The sequence below is a fragment of the Meriones unguiculatus genome, chromosome 15 (genome assembly GCF_030254825.1).
Source record: "Meriones unguiculatus strain TT.TT164.6M chromosome 15, Bangor_MerUng_6.1, whole genome shotgun sequence".
Lineage (NCBI taxonomy): Eukaryota > Metazoa > Chordata > Mammalia > Rodentia > Muridae > Meriones > Meriones unguiculatus.
The window spans coordinates 50,349,806-50,375,459 of record NC_083362.1 but is presented as its reverse complement, the minus strand read 5'-3'; the positions used below and the strand labels follow the sequence as shown (position 1 = coordinate 50,375,459).

General features: G+C 46.8%; 1 protein-coding gene across 7 annotated transcripts in view; it reads right to left on the bottom strand.

The window, feature by feature from the left end:
* Nrp2 (neuropilin 2) overlaps positions 1-25,654 on the bottom strand; it is a 114,757-nt gene that overhangs the window by 59,490 nt on the left and 29,613 nt on the right. For all 7 annotated transcript variants that reach the window (XM_060368468.1, XM_021656123.2, XM_021656124.2 and 4 more), the window contains exons 3-7: positions 19,841-20,022; positions 13,954-14,184; positions 12,839-12,994; positions 11,093-11,262; positions 9,134-9,289 (exon numbers count right to left, since the gene is read on the bottom strand). In XM_060368468.1, the coding sequence (XP_060224451.1) occupies positions 9,134-9,289; positions 11,093-11,262; positions 12,839-12,994; positions 13,954-14,184; positions 19,841-20,022 (895 nt within the window). The remainder of the gene's footprint in view (positions 1-9,133; positions 9,290-11,092; positions 11,263-12,838; positions 12,995-13,953; positions 14,185-19,840; positions 20,023-25,654) is intronic.

Sequence of the window (25,654 nt, the reverse complement as noted above, 5' to 3'; positions counted from 1 at the left end):
TGGGTAGATATCTCTGTCTCCCACCGGGCCACAATGTCCTCCACTGTTAAGTGAGGGCTCTGCATGAGTTGACCGGCTAGGCCCTCTCTGGCTAGCAGACTCTAAACCTTTGTCCACAAGAGTCTTTCCGGTTTGAACTCCTCTAAGCACACCCACTTTGTAAAAGGGCACTTGAGTGACCCATCCTTCCTTATAACCTAAGTGCTTTTGTGGGCGATTGCTGTGGATATTTAATTCTCTTCAAATTGTGCCCAGAGCACAGAGTGAGTGCTCCATTCACAGTCAGGATATACCTTGTTGATAGCATTGGTCCAATAACAGTTCAAATTATTAATAACCAAGAGTAATGAATAACAATGCCTCATTCTTTATATACTGCTTTTTGCCCAAAGATATCAAGGTACAATTTATGAAAATCCATTTTTAATGAAATATTAAGCAGTTTCTATTTCTCCTGACCCAATGGATTTACAAGGTCTCTATTTTTCTCCCAGCATCTCCCCTATTTATAGCTGGTAAATGCTATCATATATTATATATCTTTATGACTTTCTCAATGCTTCTGTGGTTTTAGAATCACCCGTCATACGTTTTCTGATCAAATTCCCTAAGATGGATTCTTGGCTTCCAGTGTAGGCATCGAAAGGTAAGGAGTAGTAAGCTGGGAAATGATGCCAGGAAATTGGTTTTATTTCCTATTCTCTGCCGACTCACTAAATCACTACAGGCAGATCAATAAACCTTAGATACTTTAATTTCTCCTTAGGAAGATAAAGTCATTAGAAGCTTGAAGGTACATACTCGAACCTTCTAGCCCCAGTGACCTTCTCCAGTGGCCTGCACAATACCCAGGCCAAATGTTGGAGTAGGAACTAAGTCACAAGTCATAAATGGGCCTTTGAACAATTGGGAGCATTCAAGTTTAGAAGGCCATTCATTCCTGGCTCCTGCCTGTGGTCAAAAGCTGTCAAGCAAACGTTGGCAGTGGGGTGTTTGAAATGGTGGGGAAAATCAATAGTTTGCTTATATGTCTTATACCCAGATAGGAAATTAGAAGCACAATGATAGAATTTTAACAACTGCTTAAAGAGTTAGAAGTTGAAGAGGATATTCATTTTATTCATTTTAAAAGAAAGAGCTAATATGGTCACTTTACTATCCAAAGGAAGACCAGGAGTGTGTTCAAGCTGACCTTAGCCTTCTGGAGGTCGTTGATTCAATATGTGTATGTGTCTTGTTTTTTAAGAAGCTATGTGGAACAAAGAGCTTTCTTCAAGTGCATCTGTGCAAACCAAGTTCAAAAAACCAGTTCAGGGCACAAAGTGGCTTGGTAATCCATTCGGTGCCTCACTGAATTCTGAACGTAATCCAACGTTTTCCGATTGCTTCTCGGGGCCTTTCCTTTATTTTCAGTAGAACAGCAGTTGAAACCCAGTAGCCTGGAATGGATTTCTGATCTGCACCTCTGGGGGGAAGGGAAGTACCTTGGAAGAATACGGGCTGCTATCCAACACTTCTGTTTGGTTGTCTAACACCCCCAGGAAAGGATAGTCCACACAGATTCACTCGACCCATGGCCCACAGGCATGGATTTTATGGACTATATAATATAATGAGGAAGAAAAGAATCACTTCTTACATATTAAAAAAAATCCATCCATTTAGCAAGACAGAATAACTGATCATTTTTAAGCTCCCCCTTTCCCTGTTTGTTGCCCACTTCCGGGACTGGCCACCTCACCTTCACAGGCCTTCTGTTTTAAAGCACAGGTGGGAGCTCTGGCCCTGCTGAGAATGGTACACACTTCCTGGAAGGTCGCTGTGCTGCCTACTCTAAGACCCTATCCTATGCACTGTTCATCTCTTCAGGAAAGCCATATGCCTGGGGTCGTATGCTTTAGGTCATTATGCCTGCTTCAAGAGCAAAGGATAGGGTCCTGGAAAAATTGTTGCCTGATAGCTGTGCAAGCTTCCTACGTGTGAGAGGCCCTTTGGTGGGCAAGCCACTCTGCACGTGAGTGTGGTGTATGGTGTGAGCATGGCACCTGTCTCCTCCCTGCACATGGCTTGACCTATTTCACTTCTCTGTGGCTGTAAACAGCTCAAATCTCTCAGCCTCAGGGATTGCAAAGAAAGCAGAAACAATTCTCAAAGATGATTCTCTGCTAGAGCCCTGACCTAGAATTGATGCAGAGTTTCTTTCTTCAAAATTATTTCTCCCTGTGAGTTCAAGGCCAGCCTGAACTACAAAGTGAATCCAGGACAGCCAAGGCTACAGAGAGAAACCCTGTCTCAAAAAAAAAAATCTGCCCATTAATAAAGGGCATCCTTTATTAATGCATCCAAAGCTCTCCTTTTCAATGTGTTTGGTGTAGACACTTGAGGAGAGCAGAGCAGGCAGAAAGGGGAGGTGGGGACACTGGGAAGCCACAGTCACTTCAAGAAATACAGCAACTTATCCTGATGTGGGACCAAGAGCCTCCCTCCTCCTCCCCCTCTGCTGTCTTGCTCACATTTTCTTCCTAAACCAGCCATAACATCTCCCCATAAAAACAAATGGTTAATCAATGAATGGCATCCCATTTAATTAATTTGCTGTACCAAACAGGCAAGGTGGAGGGAGGGGCCATGGCACTAGGGGGAAATGATGTTAAGGTAATGGGCTTTGTTGTTTCCGGTCCTGTTTGTAAATCATAGTCTTGACATTTGTCTCCCTTAAAACTTCTCCTTAAAGGCCATAACAAAAAATTTAAAGCAAGCTACTTTCATTCTCGTGAATGTGGGAACTTAGCCAGATGTGGTCAAGAGGGATGTGTTCCTGTGTGTGTGTGTGTGTGTAGACATATCTATCTATCTATCTATCTTTCTATCTATCTATCTATCTATCTATCTATCTATCTATCTATCTATCTATCTATCTATCTATCTATCTGTCTGTCTATCATTTATCTATTTATCCCAAGGGAGGGAGAGGGGTGGGGAAAAGGTAGAGGGAGTAGAGGTGAGAAGACGCAGAGAGTAAAGGAGCTCTTTAATAACCAAATGCTCAGTCGTGACTGTGATGACCTCTGCTCTCCTCTTCCCATACTATAGGGCTGTTTTTGTCATCAGGCCGCTTCTTTCTGGGGGTGAGTGGAGGTGGGTGGGTTGTGCACATCCCCATCTGTGTGTGCCTTGTGGGGCCTCTACATTTAATGCAGGATTATGTTACTCCCATGGAGACACTGAGCCCTGGAACACAGCCTACTAACAGGATTAGGGTTTCAGGCTTTGAGACAGGAAAGCATCAGGGAAGAGAGGGGAGGACAGGAGCGGAGAGGAGGACACTCGGGGACCCAGGCTGGAGGAGCGGCTTGAGGAACAGACTGGAAAGGAATCACATACACCATTCATGAAAGATGCAGGGAGTGACGAATACAGATGTCTCATCAGGCGTGAGAGGCCTCTCCATCTGAGAGCTTCCCGACACCAGTGTCTTTGGATGTTTGTTTTTTACAGGCGGTTCCCCAAGTGAGCCGAAGAGAACTACAGAGACCTGGGACTGAATTCAAACAGCACCCTACTACTCACATGCCTCTTTCAAAACCAGTTTCCACCACCACAGAGCAGGGAACAGAGAGCAAAGAAGTGGCCAGATGAAGCCTTTCCCTTCATGCTTATGGAAATGGCCAAAGAAAGCGAATCCCAAATCCCAGCCCCACCACTGCTCTGTTTGTTTCCCAGAATCTGTGCACAGCCTTGGCTGGCCTAGGAGCACAAAGAATCCAGCATCAAGGTTGGCAGCGCCGGTGAAGCTGGCCTCAGCTCTGAGACAGTTCAGCACCCAGGAGACCCGGGTGAAGTTGGCTAACAGCAGCCTGACAGAGGATGGTTCAAGCGCATGTATAATGAAATTTTCCCTCGAGCTTTCTAAGTGGAGAGGCTAAAGGTCTGAGCTCATCCTACTGCAAATGGATAAGGGACAAACTGAATTACCCTATACACTAGGCTCCTCGCAGTCACAGTGGAGTGGAGGAGGGCACACAAACGGGGGGACTTGAACTTGGAAAGGGCACCCGCCTTCCTCAGAGGCATGTAATCATGTTTAGATCATACAGTTGTATTCACAGCTTCTGGAGGCTGATGCCCTCTCCTAGCTTGAGGCCTGCGTCACATCCTCATCTTTACACAACAGCCAAAACAACAACAAACTAACAAACCACAAAAGGAATAAGGACAAGTCAAGAATTCACAAAGATAGTTTTTTTTTAAATAAAATTCAAATTATTAATTGGAGTAATAATTACATCCCCAATAAGGAATGAAGCTGGAAGCTAGAAAGGGATATTTATCTGGGACAGCACAGGTACAAGGCCCTCAGTCCCATCCAGGCCTGTGTTTTAAAAGGGGCAGATATATATCCCTTGGGGATCTGTTATTTCTTAAATTGACAACCTGCTTCTCTGCTCGGGGAGAGCTTTGTGTTCTAACCTGCTGATTACATCTGCGGAGCACCTTCCGCCTGCAGACGTCCAGGTGCTCTGCGCATGGCAGCTGCTGCGAGCTGCTGCATCTCTGTGTCTGGGCGTCTGGGAACACCAAGGCAGAGCAGGGAAGGGAAGATTCAAGGCCACACAGTCCACTGTCTCGGGAGATCTGCAGCAGATGTCCTGTGCTTCCATCGAATTGTCAGGGGGCTTGGGGGGGAGGTGTGGCTCTCTTAACGCTACTCTTTTCTTCCAAGTCCCTGATTTACAAAATGATTTGTTTTAATTAAGAAAATAAATACAGGGCAGAGGAGTTTGGAAGCAGGGGCACTTGTTTTGAAGGGATGTAGCCAAACCAAATAAATAGCAGCTTTTTTCAATTCTCCATCTTCAGGATGCTGTGATGGAACCCGAATTTCCCACACAGGGAACTGAATTCTGAACAGCACTGATCTCTTTTAGACTCCATTAGTACACCGGGGCTCCAGGCTATGCACGCCTCTCGTCCTCACAGCTGCCAGGAGCCAGTTTCCCCATGGATGGAAGGCAAGGACAAGGTCTGGGAGAGGCTGTGGAGAACATCTGCTTCAGTGTCTATGCCTGGTGGCCAGGAGCCTTTCCTGGGGACTCCAAGCTCCCCCTGTCCTTGGAGCAAGTTGCTTAGACTCTGAGAGCTGGCGTTCCACCTGTGAAGCATCATGAAATGCTGTAGCCACTAAGTCGTCGCCTGAGGGTTTTGTGGAACCTTCTTAGCATTCGTCCTCACGTTAATGTGAGCTCGGGGGTCTCCCTGCCACTCATCATTGGGTAATTCTGCAGAGTCATGGGGCCGAGGCTGAGTTTACTTTATCCCTTATATCCTCAACTCAGCTATTGGGTTTTAGAACATTCATCTTTTGTGTTGATTTTTTTTTTCCTAAATAGAAGGAACTGCTCAGCAACACCATAAATAAGGGGAAGGTAACCGAAACTGTACCAACAAGAGCGCTGCCTACACTGGCAAATTAAAGGGAAACTAAAGGTTGCAATGGCCTTTCTCCTAGTCTCTCCTGGTGTCGTGGTTCCATTCCTCGGGCGTGGATTGCCCCTTCACTGCAGACTTCTGGGATCAGAACCTCAGAGGAGGGAAGGACTGTGACCAACAGCTGCTGCCTTTCAACGGTTCCTGTTGCTCTCCATGCACATGTCTTGGTGTGTATGCGCATGATGGCACCTGTAGTTAGACATGCTTGCTCATGCACACATGCGCACGTGGAACTTCTCATCACTGTTTTGACAACACTATGCCTGTGTCTGGGATGCTACTCCCGCAGCTGGAAAAACCAAAGGCGGTAGTTTCTCCTGTGATTTCTGAAGGGACGTATGGGAAGTAATTTGTATAATCCGAGGGAGTACAGGAGTTGGTTATGGGCTCTAATGGGTGGAGGGGCGCTCTCTGCTTTGTGGTTGCACCATAAATATGCATAAGGAGGGCCCGCCTCTATGAAAATCATGGGTTCCATATTCACGGCATGGGAAGCAGGGTGAACTGAGGTTGTGCTGTGCATGTGGTCTGCATAAGCAGGCTGCATTTTGCCAGGAGACGTTCGTGAACCACCAACCACATCTACCTGGCTTCCCTCTCGAACCTCATAAATACCTGTTGAACATAATGAGACTACAAAGAGGTTGCTCACTGACTGGGGAGGCTGGAAAAAAAGAGTCCTTCGGTCTTCCTGACCTCCTGGTAGCAAGAAGAAAGCCACTCACAGGCTTAGACCTTGCCTTGCCCAGCGTGGGTGAAAACTGCAGTGACATAGCACAGCTAACCCCCACCACCCTGAGTGCTCATTAATCTTGTTTTTCTCTGGATTCTCCAATTCCCTGGTCTTTGATATGCTGCATTGGTGTTGACAGCGATCAGGGAATTGAAAACGAGTTTCCAAGTTTGTGCCCCAAATGTCACAACACCCTGTCTACTTCCCGTGCCCCAGGAGGGTGTTTTCCGGCTCTTTCGCTGCACTCTGGAGCCCAGTGAGCTGCAGCCTCTTTCTGGCTTCTGCCTTTTCTTTAAGTCCTGCTGTCTCAATTTCACTTTCAAGCCCACCACGTAACGCCAGAGAGCTTGGCGCTGTGCCCGGCATCGAGAAACCACAAAGAGCAAGTCGGCGGTAGGACCAGCGTGGAGGAGCTCCTCCCTACAGCCACATTGCCCTCAGGTCCCCTCCTTCCTCCTGCCTCCCTGTCATGGCATCAAATCAAACTGCAGCAGACTTGACAAATCTATTTGGCATGGTTCACTCAACTATTTCAACCTCAGCAGCCCAGGGAGCTGCACATTAAACACAGCTATCTGGGTGAGACCTGTTAACGAAGAGGCTGCAGAAGGCATCCTTGCAGGGGAGAAGAAGGGGAAGGCCTCTTGGCCTGCCCCCCTATGCACAATGGGATGAGGGAGCTGCGGACTAAGGCAAAGCCTACACTGGCAGGCTTTCCATTTTGCAAGTACCAGGAGAATGCACTGCTAATGGAAAGAGAGATGGCTTTCCCTCTGTCCCACCTCCTTTTATGTGAGTAAAACTGACTCTCTCACACAAAAACCAAAACAAGACCTCCAAGTTACTGGGAGAGAGAGAGATTTTGCCAAAGGTGGGAAGAGGATGCAGAAGACAGTGAGAGTGTATTCAGTGTGGACACACTGAAAAGGATGAGTCTGAAGACTAGAAAGCTCAGTTCAGTTCTCAGGAATATCTTCCCTGCAAAATTGAATAGCAGGGATAAAGCTGGGAGGATGGCATTCTATCAAAATGTGCAGTGCTAAGGTATTTCCAAAAGCAGATTCCCTACAAATGGCGTTTTAAATAGCATCCCAGTCCATCTGTGTGCTTTTAAAATCAGCTTATGCTACAGCATCCTGGCCAGCCCTGCTTAGTCATTGAACCTGGACAAGGAGACACAGTCAGAGGAGCCTCGTGCCTCTCCCCAGGACCCACGCCTGCCTGGCTGCTGGCCCTCACCTGCCAGCTGAGCTCCCAGATCTTAGCACTTTCTTATTGAAAATGTGGACACAGAGAGAAGACGTGGGTGGAAAAGGAATGAGGTGAGATGAGGACTCAGCTCCGGGACCTTCCCTGCCCTCCAGTGCTGATTCAGTTCCTGCTTCTACCTGGGATCCGGTCTTTCCAAGATAAGACAATGGGAGACCAGATCTAGCCTGCAGGTAGAGGTGAGGCTGTCTTTCCATTGCTCAATATTTCGCTTTCTTTACTGGGCACATGAAGCAATGTATGTTTGTATGTAAGAGTGATAGCTGATAATTTCTAGAAACCATATTTTCACATGAATGGTGCCATGTTACTATGGCGATTTTTGATTTAAAAAAAAATCTACTCCTTAAAAAACCCTCACATTTCCTGAGTGAGATCGCCAACATTACAGGGAAGAATTTTCTAGGTTCAAGGATAGGTATACATATAGTTGGAGAGCGTGCTACCCTGGGACAGTGACAGGGTCCAAAGAGATGCCCTTTTGGAAATGCTCTTTGGTTGCAGGTACCTTTTTTGGTAATTTATATCTTTGCAGATCAGAATCTGGTGGGACTATATAGCAAAAGAGGAGAAACAGACCTAGTTTTTTCTTTCTTTTCTTTTCTTTTCTTTTCTTTTCTTTTCTTTCTTTCTTTCCTTTCTTTCGTTGTTTTTTTTTTTTTTTTTTTTGAGACAGGGTTTCCCTGTGTAACCTTGGCTGTCCTGGACTCACTTTGTAGACCATGATGGCCTCGAACTCACAGTAATCCACCTGCCTTTGCCTCTTGGAATGCTGGGATCAGAGGCGTGCGCCATCATGCCTGACTCAGACCTATTTTTCCATCACTCTTGAGTCCCTCCCAAGGGAGGTTCAGCAGCCTCTGGGATCCTCAGGCTCTCTGCTTCACCCACCTGTTCTGAGAGTAAAGCACAGTTTTCACGGATCACCTTGTGCTGTGCTCCCGTCACAGAAGCTCCTGTCCCCATTCAGGTGAGGACAGAACATTTCCACTGAGCCCTCCATATGCCAGATGCAGACACAGAGTGGCACGTGTTGTTGAGTGCCAGACGCTCATCCCCGCACACAACAAAAGCCTCTTATCACCCACACGGACCGCACGTCTGGGAGCTGAGGGTACCAGCTGAGAGGAGTCAATGCTTCTCCACTAATCACAATTGCCAGTTCAGATCCTAACCCCCCTGACAAACGGTCTTTCTCCTCATTATATTTTGTCCTGGCTTGTCTCGGGGACACTGTGACTCCCTCTTAGAGTTTTGTGTCCTTTCATTCCCAGACCTCAGTAACTCCTGAACTACTGATTCATGCAGTTCTGTGATTAACCCAGCATGCAGAAGAGACTCATGCTCAATGGGTCCTGTGTGGGCTGGGGAGATGTGGGTGGGGTAGGCGTTTTCTCCTTCATTTATAGTCAGGTAACACTCTGTAAGCCCCCCTTCCCCCTCCCCCTCAGCTTTGCAAAAAGCAATAGCAGCCAAGCTGCTAGAGAAATGGAGTTTTCCAATCTCTTTAACACAAAAATGTGAAATTTCAAGACCAGTGTATCCTTGCCTTGATCAGTTCCATGAGCCTCACTAAACAAGGGCTCTTCCCCAGCATGGGGTCAGCCTGAAGCTCTCTGAGACCAACTCTTGGGCTCCTACCTTGTGGTTTTTGCCGTGCCGGTATACCATCCAGTCTTCACCGTTGGTGCTGACCTCCAGCTTGTAGGATTTGACGTAGTAGCCTCTCTGGGTCTCCCTGGAAATGGCTCCCTGCGTTGCAATGGCTGTGAGCACAGTCAGGAAGCGCAGGTCCACCTGGGAAGGGAAGTCAGAGGGTAAGAGGACCTCACAACAACTTCTGACATTTCCTGCAAAGGACACAGCTGTCATGCTAAGCTCACGAACCGGGGGTGTGCTTGGAGCCGTCATTATGTGATTCCCCGGGACATTTAAAGTCAACTAAGTAACCTCTTAACAGGATGGATACTTCCCCTTGGAAAAAAATGGAACTTGATTTATTATTATTATTTTAGTTTTTTCCTTTTGCTTGCAAATCTGAATGTATAATATTCAGTTTCTTCTAATTATTAACTACGTAGACTTGTGACCTCTCATTAATGTATGGTCTGCTTCAGACCATGAAAGCAGAACTGTCCTGAAAGAAACTGAGTGGCAAAAATCTACTCTACTCCAACGCGATCCACTGTAATGCTCTAAAGGGACACTCTCCCTGCCCTTTATCCCCTGCACTCCATTGTGTCTGTAATCACTCAGGTCACCAAGGGGTCAAAGGGCATACAGAGTCTGCCCAAGTAATTAGGCTTATGCACCAAGTCCTGACCTTTCACTCTACAAGGAGGATGGCCAACACTTTGAGGTACCTCCCCTCTGACAATGCCGAACCCATTTGGAAATTACTGGATGTTGCTAGTCGGCTGGCCATGGTCTTCCTTTTTTTTTTTTTTTTTAATTTTTTTGCCATGGTCTTCCTTAATGGCAGTCTCTGTGTGTGTTAGTGTGTGAAGATGATGGAAGCCAATTTAGTAAGCACTTATTGGCCACTCCGTGCATGGCATTATGAAACATTCAAAAGAAACGAGCAATAGTTTCTTGTGTACAAGAAAAGGTAGATAGCAATAATAAAAAGCAGACTAGTAAGGGGCAAAAATAAGGAGAAGAGTAAACGGACTATAAGAACAAAGAACTTTCTAGACGCTTTCCAAGATGAAAGGAGTTTTGGAGAGTCAGAGGGGAGAGACAGTGACAAATGGCCTGAGAGTTGTGTTGTTAGAGCCTCCATGGCTCCCTGGAGTTTCTAAGTAAGTGGTCTCTCTCCCTTCCCTGCTGTCTGCAAGGCAGTGTCTGTCTCAGAGCAGAGGTCACCATGTCGCATCAGGGCTGGGGCAGGCTTGTCAGTGGGCCACAAGGCTGTCTGTGTGTGTCACAGAAGCAGACAGTTGCGCTAGTATAAAACTGGCAGTTTGTTCTTCCCATACGCTTCCTCCCAGGGGATTGGAGCTGGACCCATGTGCAGAGCAGGAAGATTACTCAACACGAGCTGCTAGGCTTGCTCAGGAAGACAGCAAACAATAGTCTGAAAAGACGCTGTCGAGCATCTGGGTAACTTGAGTTTCGTTCCTCTCCATGACATTTTCCCATGTGTTCTCTGATAGCTATGTGTAAAACCTTCCTGGCAGGCTCCTTCCAGATAGCAAAGATCAGAAGACATTGCCATATTCAGCTAGCGCCCAACAAACCTGCCTTCAGGAAAATGCTCTCCCCACATCTCTGATACCTTCCCATGCCAAGAAGGAGGAAGATGTGGAACTATTTATAGAACATGCCTTTGATACTGATAGGGCCAACAGTATCCTAGCCAATCAACTCTCCTCAGGCCCACTAATCCACATTAGGGCAAGGGAAAGTGGTCCTCTTACTCATCACTTTATCCCAGCATACTGCAAAGTACCTTTATGTTTGGATGGAAGGATGCATGCATTCTCACACATTCTGCTTATTATCTTAGCATCCTCTTTTGACCCTAGCTGAGGGGGCCACACCACTGTCCCACCAACACACACATTCTCACCCCCTCCCTGTGAATATCTGAGTAAGCACCTGGAGGTACTCCTTGTTGGAATCCAAGTTGGGCGTCCAGCCATTGTCATCACCATGGAGCCGGCTCTGTTGAGGAGTCCACCTTCCATCGGAGAAGGTAGACGAGGCACTGATCTGTTCATTAGCAATCCGGCCGGACTCCATTCCCAGAGGGACATTGCACTGAAAGTCTGGGGAGTGGATATTGGTCAAGGGTGGAATCAGGCATCTTAACCTCAAATTGCTCCGCTCTCCCCCCGATTTCCTTCTAGGGACAGGTCCTTGCAGGCACTCCCTCATCTTGAATCTAATTATATGCTCACATTTTAAAAACAACTATACTAAGTCACATAGTTAACAACCCCTCTGGGTCTTCAAGGAACTAAATTGGACCTAAAAGAAATTAGGCAGTAGATAAATAAGAATCATCATATAAATTAAAAATACCATCTAAAACACAAAGTGCTGCAGGCTATGGATGCTCTCAAGTGCCAGATGAGGCAGCCATGAGACACAGGTGAACATGACAATTTGGGTGGGCTGAGCCGTCCTGGGAAGCCTGCTTTATTAGCACACACCCAGGAGGCACTTTTGCACGTCTCTTTCTTTCACCCATGTTTCCTGATTTCTGGCGTAGAAGACAGACACTACAAAGTATAAACACCTGTCTTTCGGAAGCTTCTCTGTAAGCACACGCATCTCCCATCACTGTGCTCCCCTACATGGCCCATCTGGGCTAACGGATCCAGGAGTCTCTGACCCTGGTCTTATGCCATCAGCGAAATTGCTGCCCTTCACCTGGATGCTGTGGACACTGGTCAGCATTTGCAGAGGTTAAGTGTTTGGTAAAATCCGGCCACCTGTCTGAGGTACCAGATCTATTCTCCAGCTCCGTGGCTGCACTGGCCGTTTACTGAATCAGCTCTAGTCTGCTACGCTGTTTCTCCTGTAACCTTCAGGAACCCCGATGAAAAACACAAAAGCGAGAACTCCGAGCAGAATGCGTTCATTCTGCTGCGTCTGTAGTTCCAGGGGCGGGGAGCTGTCTACAACATGGCAGGAAGGAGTTTCTCAGCTCTCATCATCTAAAAGTGTTTCTATAGCAGCCACGGCAGCGCATATAAAGCGCAGGGCTTGGAACAGATGGTTGAAAAACGGGCCTCAGAGTGGGAGAGCCATGGCCTGGGTGGTGTGTTCCAGCACAGCTGGGCCCACAGCAGCACTTTGCAAATGCTATGTGCAGTGCCCGACACTCAGGAGAAGCTCCCAAAACTGTATTTCTTGCATGTATGAAGCGGAAGTCAAGGGATTGCATTGGCTAGCCAGAGAAACTCTACTCAGAGCTATAGAACTTTAATGCTGAGTTACATGTGGCCATTTTGAGATAATGGCCTTTGAGGGCTGTAGATGGAGGAACTGGTCTAGGCCTGGAAAAGGTTAGATACCATAAGTGGCCTTCTAACATTTTTCCATCACTGAATGAGGGAATGGAGGCTTTTGATGGTCTTCTGACTTTCTCTGGGAAGAACTCAAACTTGTTTGGTATTTTTTTTTTTAATAAGGAAAAGAGAACCCAGATGAACATTGTCCTTTTCTCAGTCATCTTTGCTGGAAAAGAATACAAGGCTCTCCTTCCTTGAACTCAGAGGCCACCGTGAAGTCTTCGGCATTCCTGTCTGCTGTTTTTGAAGAGATCAGCCCTTCACTTGCACCCACTCACGTCCATAATGAGAAGACAGGACAGGGATCCCTAAAAGGCCAACTCACTCTCAGGCGGCTCCTGGTGGACCAAGTAGTAACGTGCGGAGAAGCCATCCTTAGCCACTGCCATGTCCGTGTGAAAGGTCAGGGAGAGGATCCCCGTGGATGAGCGGAGTTTGGAGGGTGTTTTGGTTCCACAGTACTTGCCAATCAGAGGCCCAACTGGATGTAGGAGACAAAAAGTAGACAGAGGAAGTAGAAATCTCAAACTGGCTCTCAGTACTCTCTCCCTTCCCACCACTGTGAACCTTGCTGCCAACACCTTGACAGAAAAAACGGAAGGTGTGCTTCGGGAATAATGTCTGATATTTCCCCTGAACAGTAAAAAGCGCTTTCCCCGAGCTGGCTTTGTTCTGCTCTCCTATCTCCAAGAGATGGCCCAAAAGGTATCATTAGAGTACCTGCTCTACAGAGGAAGAATTTGAGTTTCAGAGGGTCGGGTGACATTTTCTTGTTCACATTGCTAGAAAAAAAGAGCAGATCTGGGACCCAAACCCTGCTTGCCTGCCTAAATCTTATGCTTTTCCCAAGATGGAATTGCTCCTACGTAGTTACCAAGAATCCTTTATATTAGAAAATACTTAGAACAACCACAAGGATGAACAATTTGTTTTCTTTACAATACTGATGATACCTAAGATCTGTGTTGGTCCTTCACCTAATCTACACAGGCTCCTCCTGGCTGTAAACAATTGCCTCTTCAATATCCATGACTGTATAAATAGTAATGAAATAGTGGTACTCATGGTAATAGTGATGATAGGTCATTTCACAGCCAAGAATACTGACAGGTTCAATAACTTGCCAGGGATGTACAGCAGAGAGATTCAAGTCCAGTCAGTCTGGCTGTACGTCCTTCTATATGGCCACAGCATTTGGCTACTGATTCTCTTCTGCCCTGATAACTTGGTATGGAAAGGCATACCTTGCCATCTCTGATGGTTAATTTCAATTGTCAACTTGGTGAAATCTAGAATCGTCTCTGGGTATATGTGTGGGGAGTACCCTGATTGAGCTAACTGAAGTCGGAAGACCTGGACACTTCCGGGGCTGCTATTCTCTAGGCTAGGATCCTCTTTTACAAGAAAGAGAAAGTGGGCTGAGCCTAAGAATTCACTTACCATGTGGAATGCCATCCCAGATGTCCAGCCAGTCATATTTGCAGTCTCCTTCCCCTACTTGTAGAGGGTCATGCTCCAGGTCAAAGGTCAGAAACTGCAGGATGATCTCCATCCTGGGTTTGGCCAGGATGGTAAAGGTACAGTCCAGATTGTGTGGGTACTTCTCTGGGAATCCTGGAGATTCAATGGTCCCATTGGGGCTTGTGAAGTTCTTAGAACAATCTTCAGAGCCTGTGTGCCAGAGAAGCGGGGGCGGGGGAGAGTATTAGGGAGCAGTCCTTCTTTGCTGTCTCCTCTGCCTCTGGCTTTGGGTTATTTAAATGTTTGGATCCACATCCCCCTACTCACAAGGTTTTTGTTTCTGCTTGAGTGGCCCGTGGAGCAACAGACTCTTCCCCTCTATGTTTCAAGCCCTCAAGCCAGCCTCCCTTTTGGACAGGGAGGTGAGGCCGATTGGCTTTGAATATCAGAATAAGAGCAACAATTGAGAGACTAAGAGAGGGTAAGAGGTAGAGAGGTGTGTGTGTGTGTGTGTGTGTGTGTGTGTGTGTGTGTGTGTGGAGAGAGAGAGAGAGAGATCTTGAAAGAGGAACAGAGTCCTCATTCTCAATCACTCAGCTGCTCACTCCAGAATGTAAGTTATTTCAATCCTTAAGGAAGGCTTGCTGGTTGCCAGCAGGGAAAACAATGTTACCCCTTATTTATTGCTGACCTCAACACTAGCCTCTATTGTACCCCAGCCAGCTAAGTGCCCCTTCTCCCTCCGAGATCCAAGGTGCCTCAGGGGAGGGGCAAAGGGGAGCCCGAGCCTCATTCATGTCCTGACTGTATTAGAACGGGTTGCTCTGTAGTGGTGGGACAATTAACAATCGCGGTTTTTAGCCGGTGGATCACAGTGGGGCGTTGGGGATGTTAAAGGCCGCTCGGGCGGCGAGTTTGGAAAAATGCAGCAGTGTATTGACATTTGGAAGGCTTCTGGTGCCTTTGTGGTGGAGACGGCCTTGTTTCTCTCCTAAGCTCTTGGGTTAGCTTTCTGGGGATGCGTCCTGATGAAACGTGACACACATTCGCAGCCTGCTGCAAGCTTGGACTGCAGCAGCACTAAGGATTACTGCCACGGCGTCTCCTGATGCCTCTAGGTGGAGTCCTATCAGAGGATCCCCTGTGCTTTAACCCTCTGGGCAGAGGGTTCCTCTGGGCAGAGCTGGGAAACATAGAGGCCCAACATAGGCAGAGAACAAGAATGCGTACAAGGGAATGACGCGGATGTAAATGTTGGCAACTGCAATAGATTTCATTCACTACGCTTGAATTTTCAAGTAAGAAAAGGAGGCAGGATTTACGAAGGAGGAATAGACTCTCTAACCATGAAGAAAAACAACCACCACCACACAGAAATACTCAGTAAACCAGGTGTTTACTGGCAGGAAGTGTCCTCTGGAGATCACACTAAAACCTAACTATGGGATGTCAATACGCCGATCATAGCCCACAGCAGTGTCTTTATCTGAGGCTAATGTAGCAGGGCCCTCTGCAAGTCTCTTTATTGATGATGACTTTCTGGAAAGCTGCAAATATCTGACTTGGAAAAGGTACCATGCAAATAAGTATGTGCATACTCGGTGTGGGCTTGCATAGGAAATTCCCAGAATCTACACCTCTCCCTCTGATACCTCCTCCCTGCTCTCATTGCCGCACGTTGGGAGGTGGGTTATGGGTAGATGAGGACCAGGAACAAGAGAAAACCTTCCAAGGTCATCTGGAGCTCTACGGGCCCCATCTCAAGAAGCTTTGCATTTCCTTCAACAGCACAGCAGCAGCAGGGAAGGCCCAGGCTTGCCAGTAGGCAGCTAGATTGGGTGGATGAGTTGGGGTGGCCTCCCCTCCCTTCCTCAGCTTTGTTTACCATAGACCTCAACTTCCCGAGGGCTTCCTCAGTGGCCTGGGGTGATGCAATTTGGGAAAGCCGGGCCAGCTGGCTGGACTTCAGGGGGCCCAGAAGAATTTTGAAAAGGTTAGAGTTTAAGGCTGCTGTGCAGATTTCTTCATGGGGCACATAGGGAGCCTCACACGCGGGATGGAAATCAACTTCCTATTCACAAGGGACTGGCAAGTGAGCAGAGGCCCCTTGAGAGTCCCCTCCTAGAGCTGGCTCTATTGTCACCCCTTTAGAAGGCCAGGGGACTCTCCACCTCCTTGGGAGTTGGGAATTTATGGTAGAATCTTTGATCTTTCTCATCCACGGGGGAACAAAGTGTTTAAACAATGGACATTTAGAGCCCAATATGGGCCTTGGAGAATGTGAGGTTCTAAACCATTCAGTTTCAGGATTCCCCAGGTCCAGCATGTAACTGGTAGGGATTTTTCAACTTTAGGTACTTAAGGCCAAACAGAAACAAACAAACAAAAAACAGTGCATGTCTGATAGTTAGAATTGGATACATTCTCTGGCTTATTTTGAGTGAGGCGAGAAAACATTATTGTTTTATCCTTTGCAAGCAGAAAAATTCTTTTAAAATTATATATTTGTGTCTAGTCCTACCATGATCAAAACACCAGAATGGCAACTGAATATCCAAGGTCAAAAAAGAATCCTGGAAATGAAGACATGCATTGAGTCTTGCAGAAATCTGACTAATCTATAATCCTTTTCTGCAACATGTTAAAAGGACAAAAAAAAATTTTTTTAAATACCCAGATGGCAAATATTCAGGTCGATTTGAAGTTAAGATTACTCTGGAGGTTTGAGCCATTGTGCTGGCTCAGACCTGTAATCCAAGCACTGTAATCCTAAAACACTGAGGCAGAAGGAATACTGTGAGTTCCAGGCAAGCCTGAGCTATTGAATTGTATTGATGTATTGAATTCTAGGACAGCATAGGCTACAAAGACTGTGTCTCATAAAACAGCAAAACGGGAAACTGAAGATGGAGGTTTGGACTGTTGTGAATGGTTCTATCACAAAGAACTTCCGCGTTCAGGATGCCCTCTCACATCTCTGTGATGTGTGCTTATAACACGCACATTGAAGAGGAGCCTACACATACAAAGACATGCACACACAATGGCCTATCTGAAGCCAAGGTTGGCCTGACCATTGGTTTATTCAGGTGTTTATCCAGGGCTATCAGAGAAGTGGGCATTGCAGGTCTCCTCCACCTGTGAAGGAGCCCCACAGTTTTATTTTCAGAAATGCCACTGAGTAATGGATACAGGGGGAGAAATTTGGATTTTGACTTTCTGCTACAAGAACGTCAGAAAAACAACCAACATTTCCCCCTGGTTGTGTTTTCCACGCCACTTTTCAAGTTCTTTAAAAAAAAGAAAAAATTCTTTCCTTATTCTGTTCCAGCTTTGGTGACTCCAGGTAGTTTAGACTTGTGACTTTTTCTGGCTTACCCTTTTCCAGGTGAGACATACAATATTTTATCCTTCATTTAGGGAAGCCATGGCCCTCCCTCCACTCCTGCCATGGGCTCTTTTTGTCCCAGCCTTGTGGGTGTATGTGTCCCAGTGTAACTGTTGTGGAGCCTGCAGAAAGGCAGGCTTCCAGGGCCTTCTGTATTTGCCTGTTTGCATATCTGTGTTTACAGTTTCCCCTCTTTCTTTTTCAGAGCCTGACTGGCAAACATAGTTATGTTTGTTTTGATTTCTTCAGCATGTCCACCCATTTCTTTCATGTCCCGTGGATGATGTAAACAGTTCATTTTTCTCCCAGGACTGCAACCATGGAAATAGTGACATAAGACAAGGCACCAACTTGGAGGAATATACACCTTCCTGAACTTCTCGGTTTTGACTTTTGCTCTCTTGTGCGTCCCTGTGTTTGGTATTTATAGGATTGACTTTCATATCAGTAGCTACTCTTCTTGGTGGGCTGCAAGGAGGCTCCTCGACTTTCTGCTTCTTTCGCCCGCTCCCAGCCATGTGGTTTGGGGCAGGGCTGTCACTCACTGCAGCAGCTCTTCCAGTGGTGATCCCAAGTCCTCAGAGCAGGCTGCCTCGTCTCTCCAGGCTCAAGCCCCCTACCCTTCCTGCCTGGCACTGTTGGTTCAGGTTCTTCACAGACTTGCTGCCTTATTTGAGATTCTGCTTCTGCAGGTCATCAAGACAGCCAGCAGGATCACGATACTCTCTTGTGTGTTTTATCTTTCAGTGTCCTCTTTTCGGATCTGTGCGATGGAGGGAGTTAACATTCTCCTTTCCTGTGGCTCTCTCGAGAGCGTGGCATCATGCTTTCGGGAGCCCTGAGATATGGGCCACGAGGCCAGAGATAAACTTAACGGCCTTGCTCACTCTTGTTCTGGCTTCCCTCGGTCAGCTCCCTGGAAGGTCTTGCGTGAGCGGATTTCCTTCTGTGGTGGAGGCGACGGTGGAGCCGAGTGACGGGTTTGGCACTAGGGACTCTGCTGATGGTTTGCGGAGTTCTTCAATTGCATTTCCAGAACGGTAACAAGTCATGTGCCTCCGCATACATGCAGTCACCCATAGCACAGTTTTCCTTTTAATGTCACCAGCAGCACTGACAGTGCATCTCTGCGATGAAAGTTTGTCTACCTGTCTCTCCCACAAGCCACAGACAAGAAAGCCTGCCTGTTCTTTCTTCCTGTAAGACTCTCAGTAGAGGATGCTTATCAGAGTTGGTGCGTTCGTCTGCATCTTGCACTGGGTCTCAAAGAGTTGTGGATCCAGCTATGCAGTGGGCTCACACCAGCCCTCAGGACACACAGATCAGTTCCTGAGACCTTACCATGGCCAGAAACATGAAAATGCCTATGTGCCATCTTAGGCCTGTGCCCTCTGAGAGCTTAAGAACCCCTCTCTGACTGCTGACCACACCTCTTCATTTGATTCTACCTTTCTAGGCAGACAAGTCCAACAAATATTTAGACAGAGTGGATATTAAAAGTGCTTCCAACAGCCACCACTTCTTTCCAAGACAATTTCATAAGAACAAACAAACAAACAAAAAAACTATATATGAATAGTTCTCCTTGCCTTTAACAGGTGACAGACTTGGGTTTCTCCACGACAGGTGACAACTTCACCTGAAACTGGACTTCATACAGGAGTTATAAAACTTGGGGACAGGTCTTCTGAGGTAAGAAGTGGGCAAGGGGAGGGAGAATTGAGGACCTTCCTTCCTTCCTTAGCCATAGTGAGAGCTGACGTGAAACAGAGGGGCACACAGCTTGGAGAGAGAAGTGTGTACGTAATGCAGCACCTTCGGATGAGAACTGTTGTACTGAGCCTCAGAAGTTCCTACTGTCTAGAATGGCACAGACCACCTAATGAGATACGTGGTGCCTAGCAGCCAATTCAAAGAAACAGGACGTTTTCTGCCCTGGCTTCCACTGTCCTTCGGCAGCTTTTCAGGGTGTTTGATTCCCTGGCACATGGGAAATAGGAGTTCAGTGTATGGGAGTGGTAAGACGGATAGCCACGGGGAATGTCTAGAAGTCATAATTTAATTTAAAAGCAATGGCTGACCCCATTCTCGGGGTCACCGTGAGATCTTTAGAAACCCTAAACAATGAAAAGATTATGTCCTCCAGCCCCATGTAATTCCAAATAAAGACAACATTAAACCATGAAGTAGTTGGCATGAAGTTCAACCAAGTTCAACCACGAAGAGCAGCTTGATTTAAAGAACACAAAAATCCAATTCTTCCAAGAGATGTTTCTGTATTTATCCCCCTCCCTCCTCCTCTGCTGGTGCTTCATCTGTCCCCTCAAGTGGGAAGTCACTTGACCTGCCTTTTCACACCGAGGTGTGACCAGGTTCTCCACAGGCCTTCCCAGGTGCACCTTAGATGGCTCTTCTTCTGCTAGGGCTCCCTGCTATGGTCCACCTTCCCTAAGACACCGGTCTCTGGTCACCGCTCACCTGTTTTGAAGATCTCATAGCGTAGAGAGAAACCTGCCCCCTGCCGGGCGTAATCTGACGTGAACTTGATGTACAACATGGAGCCAGAGGAGATGATGGTGGGTGGGGCGATGTTCCCGCAGTGTTTGCCTAGGAGGTCAGCTGACTCACTGTCCCCATCTCGAATCTCAATGAAGTCATACCTAGGTGGGGACAGCAAAAAAGGGCACACATTTCAAAGAACAGTCTGGAGACCTGGGAAGGACCATTATCCTCGGTTGCCTCTCCCCGTTCTTTTATAGGCATTCAGGTGTTTCGGAGTGATCCACAAAGGACACTGCATTGCTTTGGCTCTCAGGCAAACACAGCCACAGGAAGTTGCTTTGTTCAAGCTACAGTGACTGAGAGCATGGGTGGGAGGCCTTATCTCTCGTTCACATAAAAGCAAATTGCATCATTCCCTCAGGATCTCAAAGCAAGCATTGCTCGACCCCCCCCTACCCCCGCCTTGGGTGGCACTAGCATTCTTTTTATTTCCATCCTGACCTCTCTACATCTTTGTCTCTCCTGTGACGCTGTCATTGCAAGTTACTAAAATGCTCTGAGCATCAGTGTCCTCAAACGGAGCACGAGGAGAAAACTAGTCACTCCCATGTGCAGTCATGAAGATGGGATGAAAAAAATTACGTCAGGGACTGGCACCCAGGGGATGTTTCAGAAGTGTTTGTTCTGTCCCCAACCCTGTTTCAGTTTCCTCCTGGGCCATCCCCTCTTGTTCTTAATTGTCAGGCTCCCCACCTGCAGGCTACCTCCTTCACGCCTGCAAAGTTCCCATAGCACCATCTAGTCAACAGCACTAACTCAGGTCAGGCAATAAGGCAATAATCAGGTAAGGTCACCCCAAAGCCTGGTGACCAACTGGGGACTGTCTGTGTGCCCCCCGTGAGTGACCTTTTAAGAGTCGAGGCTGGCTGATCTCCCCCAAGCTGTAGTCTGTGCTCTTTTCAGACTAAGTCAGTTGGGCCTGGCATGGGGCATAGATGTCTCAGTCTTCCTTGGCCAGATTCACAGAGTGATACACAGCAAAAGTCCCCCTTTATCTCGACAGACACTTTTTTTTTCCAGCTGGAGTGCATGCCAGCAATGATTCCCCGTTCTCTTTTTCTCTCTCTCTCTTTTTTTTTTTTGCGATCAGGTACTACTTAAATCACAGAGCTGAAATGGAAACTTCCTCCCAGACAGCCTTCTTCAAAAACCATCCGTCTCCCCCTCTCTCCTCCCTCTCTATTTATTTTGCATCAACCTGTAAAAATAACACATAAGACATTTCTTCCTTGTGGGTAAAGGAAGGGGTTGACGGTGTAGCCCTCCCTGGGAGGGAGGTGAAGCCCTCCCGCTCTTGTCACACAGGTCTGTGGGAGCTTGCAGCCCACACAAGTGGTTGGAGTAAGTTAGAGAGGCCCAGGGCATCATCGCTTCCACCTCCGGGAGCCCTATTTCAGATTGCTCAGCCATTTCTGAATAAATAGGCTTGTAAAGGAAGAATAAGGAGTGTGATACCGGGGAGAAGTTTCTCCTGAGGCCCCGGAGGGATGAACTCCTGCAAGCAGAAGAATGGCTGAGGCTGGGTCCCTGGAGAGAGGTGGAGGTGGCGTGATAGAGGCATCTATGGGAGCTCTGGAGAGGTAGCCAGACTGTAAAGGCCCCGGGGTGGGGTGGAGGAACCTGCCAAATCTGGGAGTTTTTCAGTGTGGGAGAGAGTACCGACTTTAAAAGTGAGCTTCCTCAATTTCAAAACAAAAGTAAAAACATACTTCTTTTGTCCCTAGGGAAAATTCCCCATCCCTTCTGGAAACCCCCTCCCTGCTGTTCCACCGCACAGTAAGCACTGCCCAGCAGACAAGGTCTGCTGAGCAATGTCACAGCCAGCAGTGTGCACAGAAGCCAAGCAGCCCTTCCTCGCTCATCACAGATTCCCTAGCTCACCTGAAGGAGGCTATGAAGGCCCTGGGTGCAAGAGCCCAGATTCAGGATAGACAGCCGGGTTTAGATTCCACTTCTTAGCTGGAGTCCTAAATCATAGTTCTTTAATAAGCCAACAACTTGGAAAAATAAAACTATAATCCACTAAAAAGATCTTTTCCAAAACAGAAGAACTGAGAAAATTAAGCTTTGAATCTTTCTGGGCCTCAAAAAGAAATGGGAGAACTGAGGAGACAGTTTAGATGGTAAAGAGATTGCTGTATGGCATGAGGAAGAGCTTCATAAACCAGGTCAGGCTGGATACAGTAGAGACACCTATAACCCCATTGCCCCTATTGTGAGACTAGAGGAAGAGTTCAGAGATGCCCTCGAAGCTTGCAGACTGGCTAGACCCTGTCTCAAACAAGGTCAAAGGCAGGGACTGACACCCAAGATTGTCCTTTGACTTTACACACGTGCTGTGGACACCAGCACCTTTGTGTGTGCTTGCACACACAGAGTTGCTCACTCGTGTGTGTGTGTGTGTGTGTGTGTGTGTGTGTGTGTGTGTGTGCATGCGTGCGGGGGTGGGGGAGAGGTTCTCAAGCATGTGCCTGTGTGCATGCAATAGTTTTAAAATGAAGGATGTAACAGTTAGAAAAGAGATATTTGGAGTGTTCTCCTCCAGTTAAGAGCTTTGCACAACTAAACCTAATGTTCATGAAGAATCACCACATTGTCTGGCAATCCGTGTGTGCTTAACCGGTTTGTCAAATTCTCACCCCCATTTTGGAGGCAAAGTGATTGATCCATATACAGAGATGACGGTTCTCTGAGGGGAAAGAGATCTAGGATCACACTACAGTGGATGTGGAGATGTAACCTTTCCCAGCATCTGGAAGGGACTTTTTAGCAAAACGTGACAAAAGTTATTACATACGGAGCCGTTAAGCCAGAATCCTTAGGATTTGTTTTTCCCTAAGAAAACAGTCAGAGGGTGGTGTAAGGATGTGTATGCATGGTTGTGAGGGGCTTCTAAGAAGCATACGAAAAGGGAGAGGATGTTTCCCTTATAAATAGCATCATGAAGAAAGATCCAACTAGAGATGGCGAGTCAATCAATTCTGGTGTATTTATAAAATGAAATACTCAGCTGCTAGAGAAAATAGTGTGGCAGGTCTAGATCTTTTTGGCTTCATAGAAAAAAAAGTTCATGATATACTATTAGTGCAAAAAGAACAGATTTTTTAAAAGTCCATTTTAAAACGTACAGATGAATTTCCTTGCATAAGTATTCAAAAAGCTGAAGTTGAAAAACTGTATCTAAAATACTAGCAGAGATATATCACCAACAGATGAAATTTTACCTTTCCTGTTTCCTTCTGCTATCTGAATTATTATAAGTTCACGTTTCTTTACTAAGATTAAATTCATAAAAATAAAGCTGCATTCCTGAGGTTTTCAGAGTAGAAACGTTGAGAGAACCAAGCCCTCATGATTTAGCAGAGATAGATATAATGGTGCTCCCCCAAATCCTAGCACTTGGGGGCCAAAGCAGAGGGATCAGAGTTCAGGCCAGTGTGGACTGTGTCTCAGAAATCCCAAACAAACAAAAAACAAAATTAGCAGATAAGTGTGTGGATTCTTTTCCAGTATGACCTTATCATCCATCTCATAGAGCTGGGGTGGGAAGAATGAGAGCCACACATGCCAAAAAGCCCGGAATACTATTTCAGATATACTTAATAAATAATATTTTAGAAATATAATAATGAAACCCAAAATGTGGCTTTATGGAGTTTTTGTTTGTTTGTATTTTGCTTTATTTTGTTTTTAAGACCAAGGACAGAGGCCTTGCCACCTACTGGCTAGTCCTCAGAAGCAGGCTGGTTTAGTCAGGTTGCCTACTTACCCTTGGAGTCATTTAGACGAGATCGATCTACAGAATCAGCCAGGGGGCAGGGCTACCAAGAAATGCCATTGCTGAGGGTTTGCCTCAATTTACTCAGTGACTAGACCTCCCCCCAGGCTGTTTTTGTTGTTGTTGTTTTTTTGCAACAAACCCATGTTTACTTTATCTACCCACACCTACAGTGAAGGCAATGCAACTGAACAAAGGTTCCTCTAAACCACGGAGTAACACATTATCTCTCCGTGCTTGCTAGTTAAGGGGACTCCCCCCCCCACACACACACACCATGAATCTCTTAGTGAAGAAATAACCAGGCCTTCCTTGAACTTTTAGGAAAACTAGATTTTTCTCTCAGAGTGCTTCAGGGAGATGAGACCACGACCACGAGTTACAAGTGGGCAGGCAAGTTTCCTCTCCCCCTGGGGTCCTGCCTGCCCCTTGCGGACAGTCCCACTTAACGTGTGGCCTTCTGGAAGGGCTTTTGGTAAAAAGGGCACTCGCCAAGTGACACGCTGACTTCATACAGAGCGTCCCGTTCACCTCCCGTGTGACAGAGTCATTTGGGGAAACTTTTTATTATTAGGGATTTGCTGCAGCTGGAGTAAATCTCCTTAGAAATTTCAGTGTTGTCAGGTTCATTTGCGAAGGGCTCAGGAAGGAGGCTCGGGAAGTCTGTGGCTCTGGAATAAATACAGGCTTTGCGTGCAGCCTTGAGTCTCCAGTGTTTGTTTGATCAAGAAATCTGGGGTGCAGACTTGAGCTTCACCCCAAGGACAGTGAAACAGAATAACTTGAAAGCTGCCCTCTCTCCCAGCCTAGTACTGCCTCCCAGAAGCCAACATGAAGCAGCTAACAGACATATTAACTACAGTGTTTGCATTTCATTATTCATAATCTCTCTCAAATGAAAAAATTCCTTTCGAAGCTTTAACACTACCTCTTATTATTTTAGTTATTTATTTTTTCCCTAGAGCCAAAGTAGCCATCTCTACCTCATTCTTGTTTTTCTCTTTAAAGGGTCCCCTGAGTACTGTCTTCACTGTCATTGCAGAGCCCGTGACATCGGCACGGGCAGCGTTTGTCTAGACAATGCTTCCTCTACTTTCTCTTTCGGCTTCAAAGTCTTCATTTCTTGCCTCCACATTGGGTGGGGGGGAGGGTATGTGGTATCAGTACCTAGACAGTGGAATTAATTTGATGAGTCCAAGAGGGAGATGGAGATAGATAGATAGATAGATAGATAGATAGATAGATAGATAGATAGATAGATAGATAGAGAGAAACAGTGAGAAACAGAGAGAAACAGAGACAGGGTGACAGAGAGACAGAGAAAGGGCTGAAACAACAGTGGCATCAGCTCTCCCTTCCATCACTTGGCATACATGAAAGGAGGCTCTCTAGTGTCCAGATCTCACTCTCCCAGTAGGCTAGCTACTACTGAAATGTGTTCAAGACTCCTCTGGCTAAGGCAGTTTAAGGTTAGCCTGGGCCCTGTCTTCCTTTCTGTGTGTGTGTGTGTGTGTGTGTGTGGCAGTGGTGGTGGGGGGTTATACCAAAGGCACAATCCTGAGGTCCTAAAAGGATGTCATACCCAACCTCAAGACCTAAACATAGGAATGCCTGCACCCAAGGAAACCAGACTCTTTGGCAGGAAGGCGCTGGCCTCCCTTCATGCTGTTTGCCTCACAGAGGTTTGTGACACAGACTGGGAGCTTTCTCAACCCCTGGGCCCTTGCCCCTTTTCTTTCTTGTGCCTCTCATACTCACTAGCTCTGTCCACGGTCAGTTCCCATCTTGGAGGTCTAAGGGCAGATGTCACCCCCAAGGGCTCCCGTGACTTTCTCTTTCGGGTGGCATACCCGTCTGTTTACCCCCTTCCAGAAAGGGTTAGCCTGTGTACCTGTCTATTTGTTTAGCTCTGTCTCTCGTACTAGGGAGAAAGCAGCATGAGGGCAGACTTG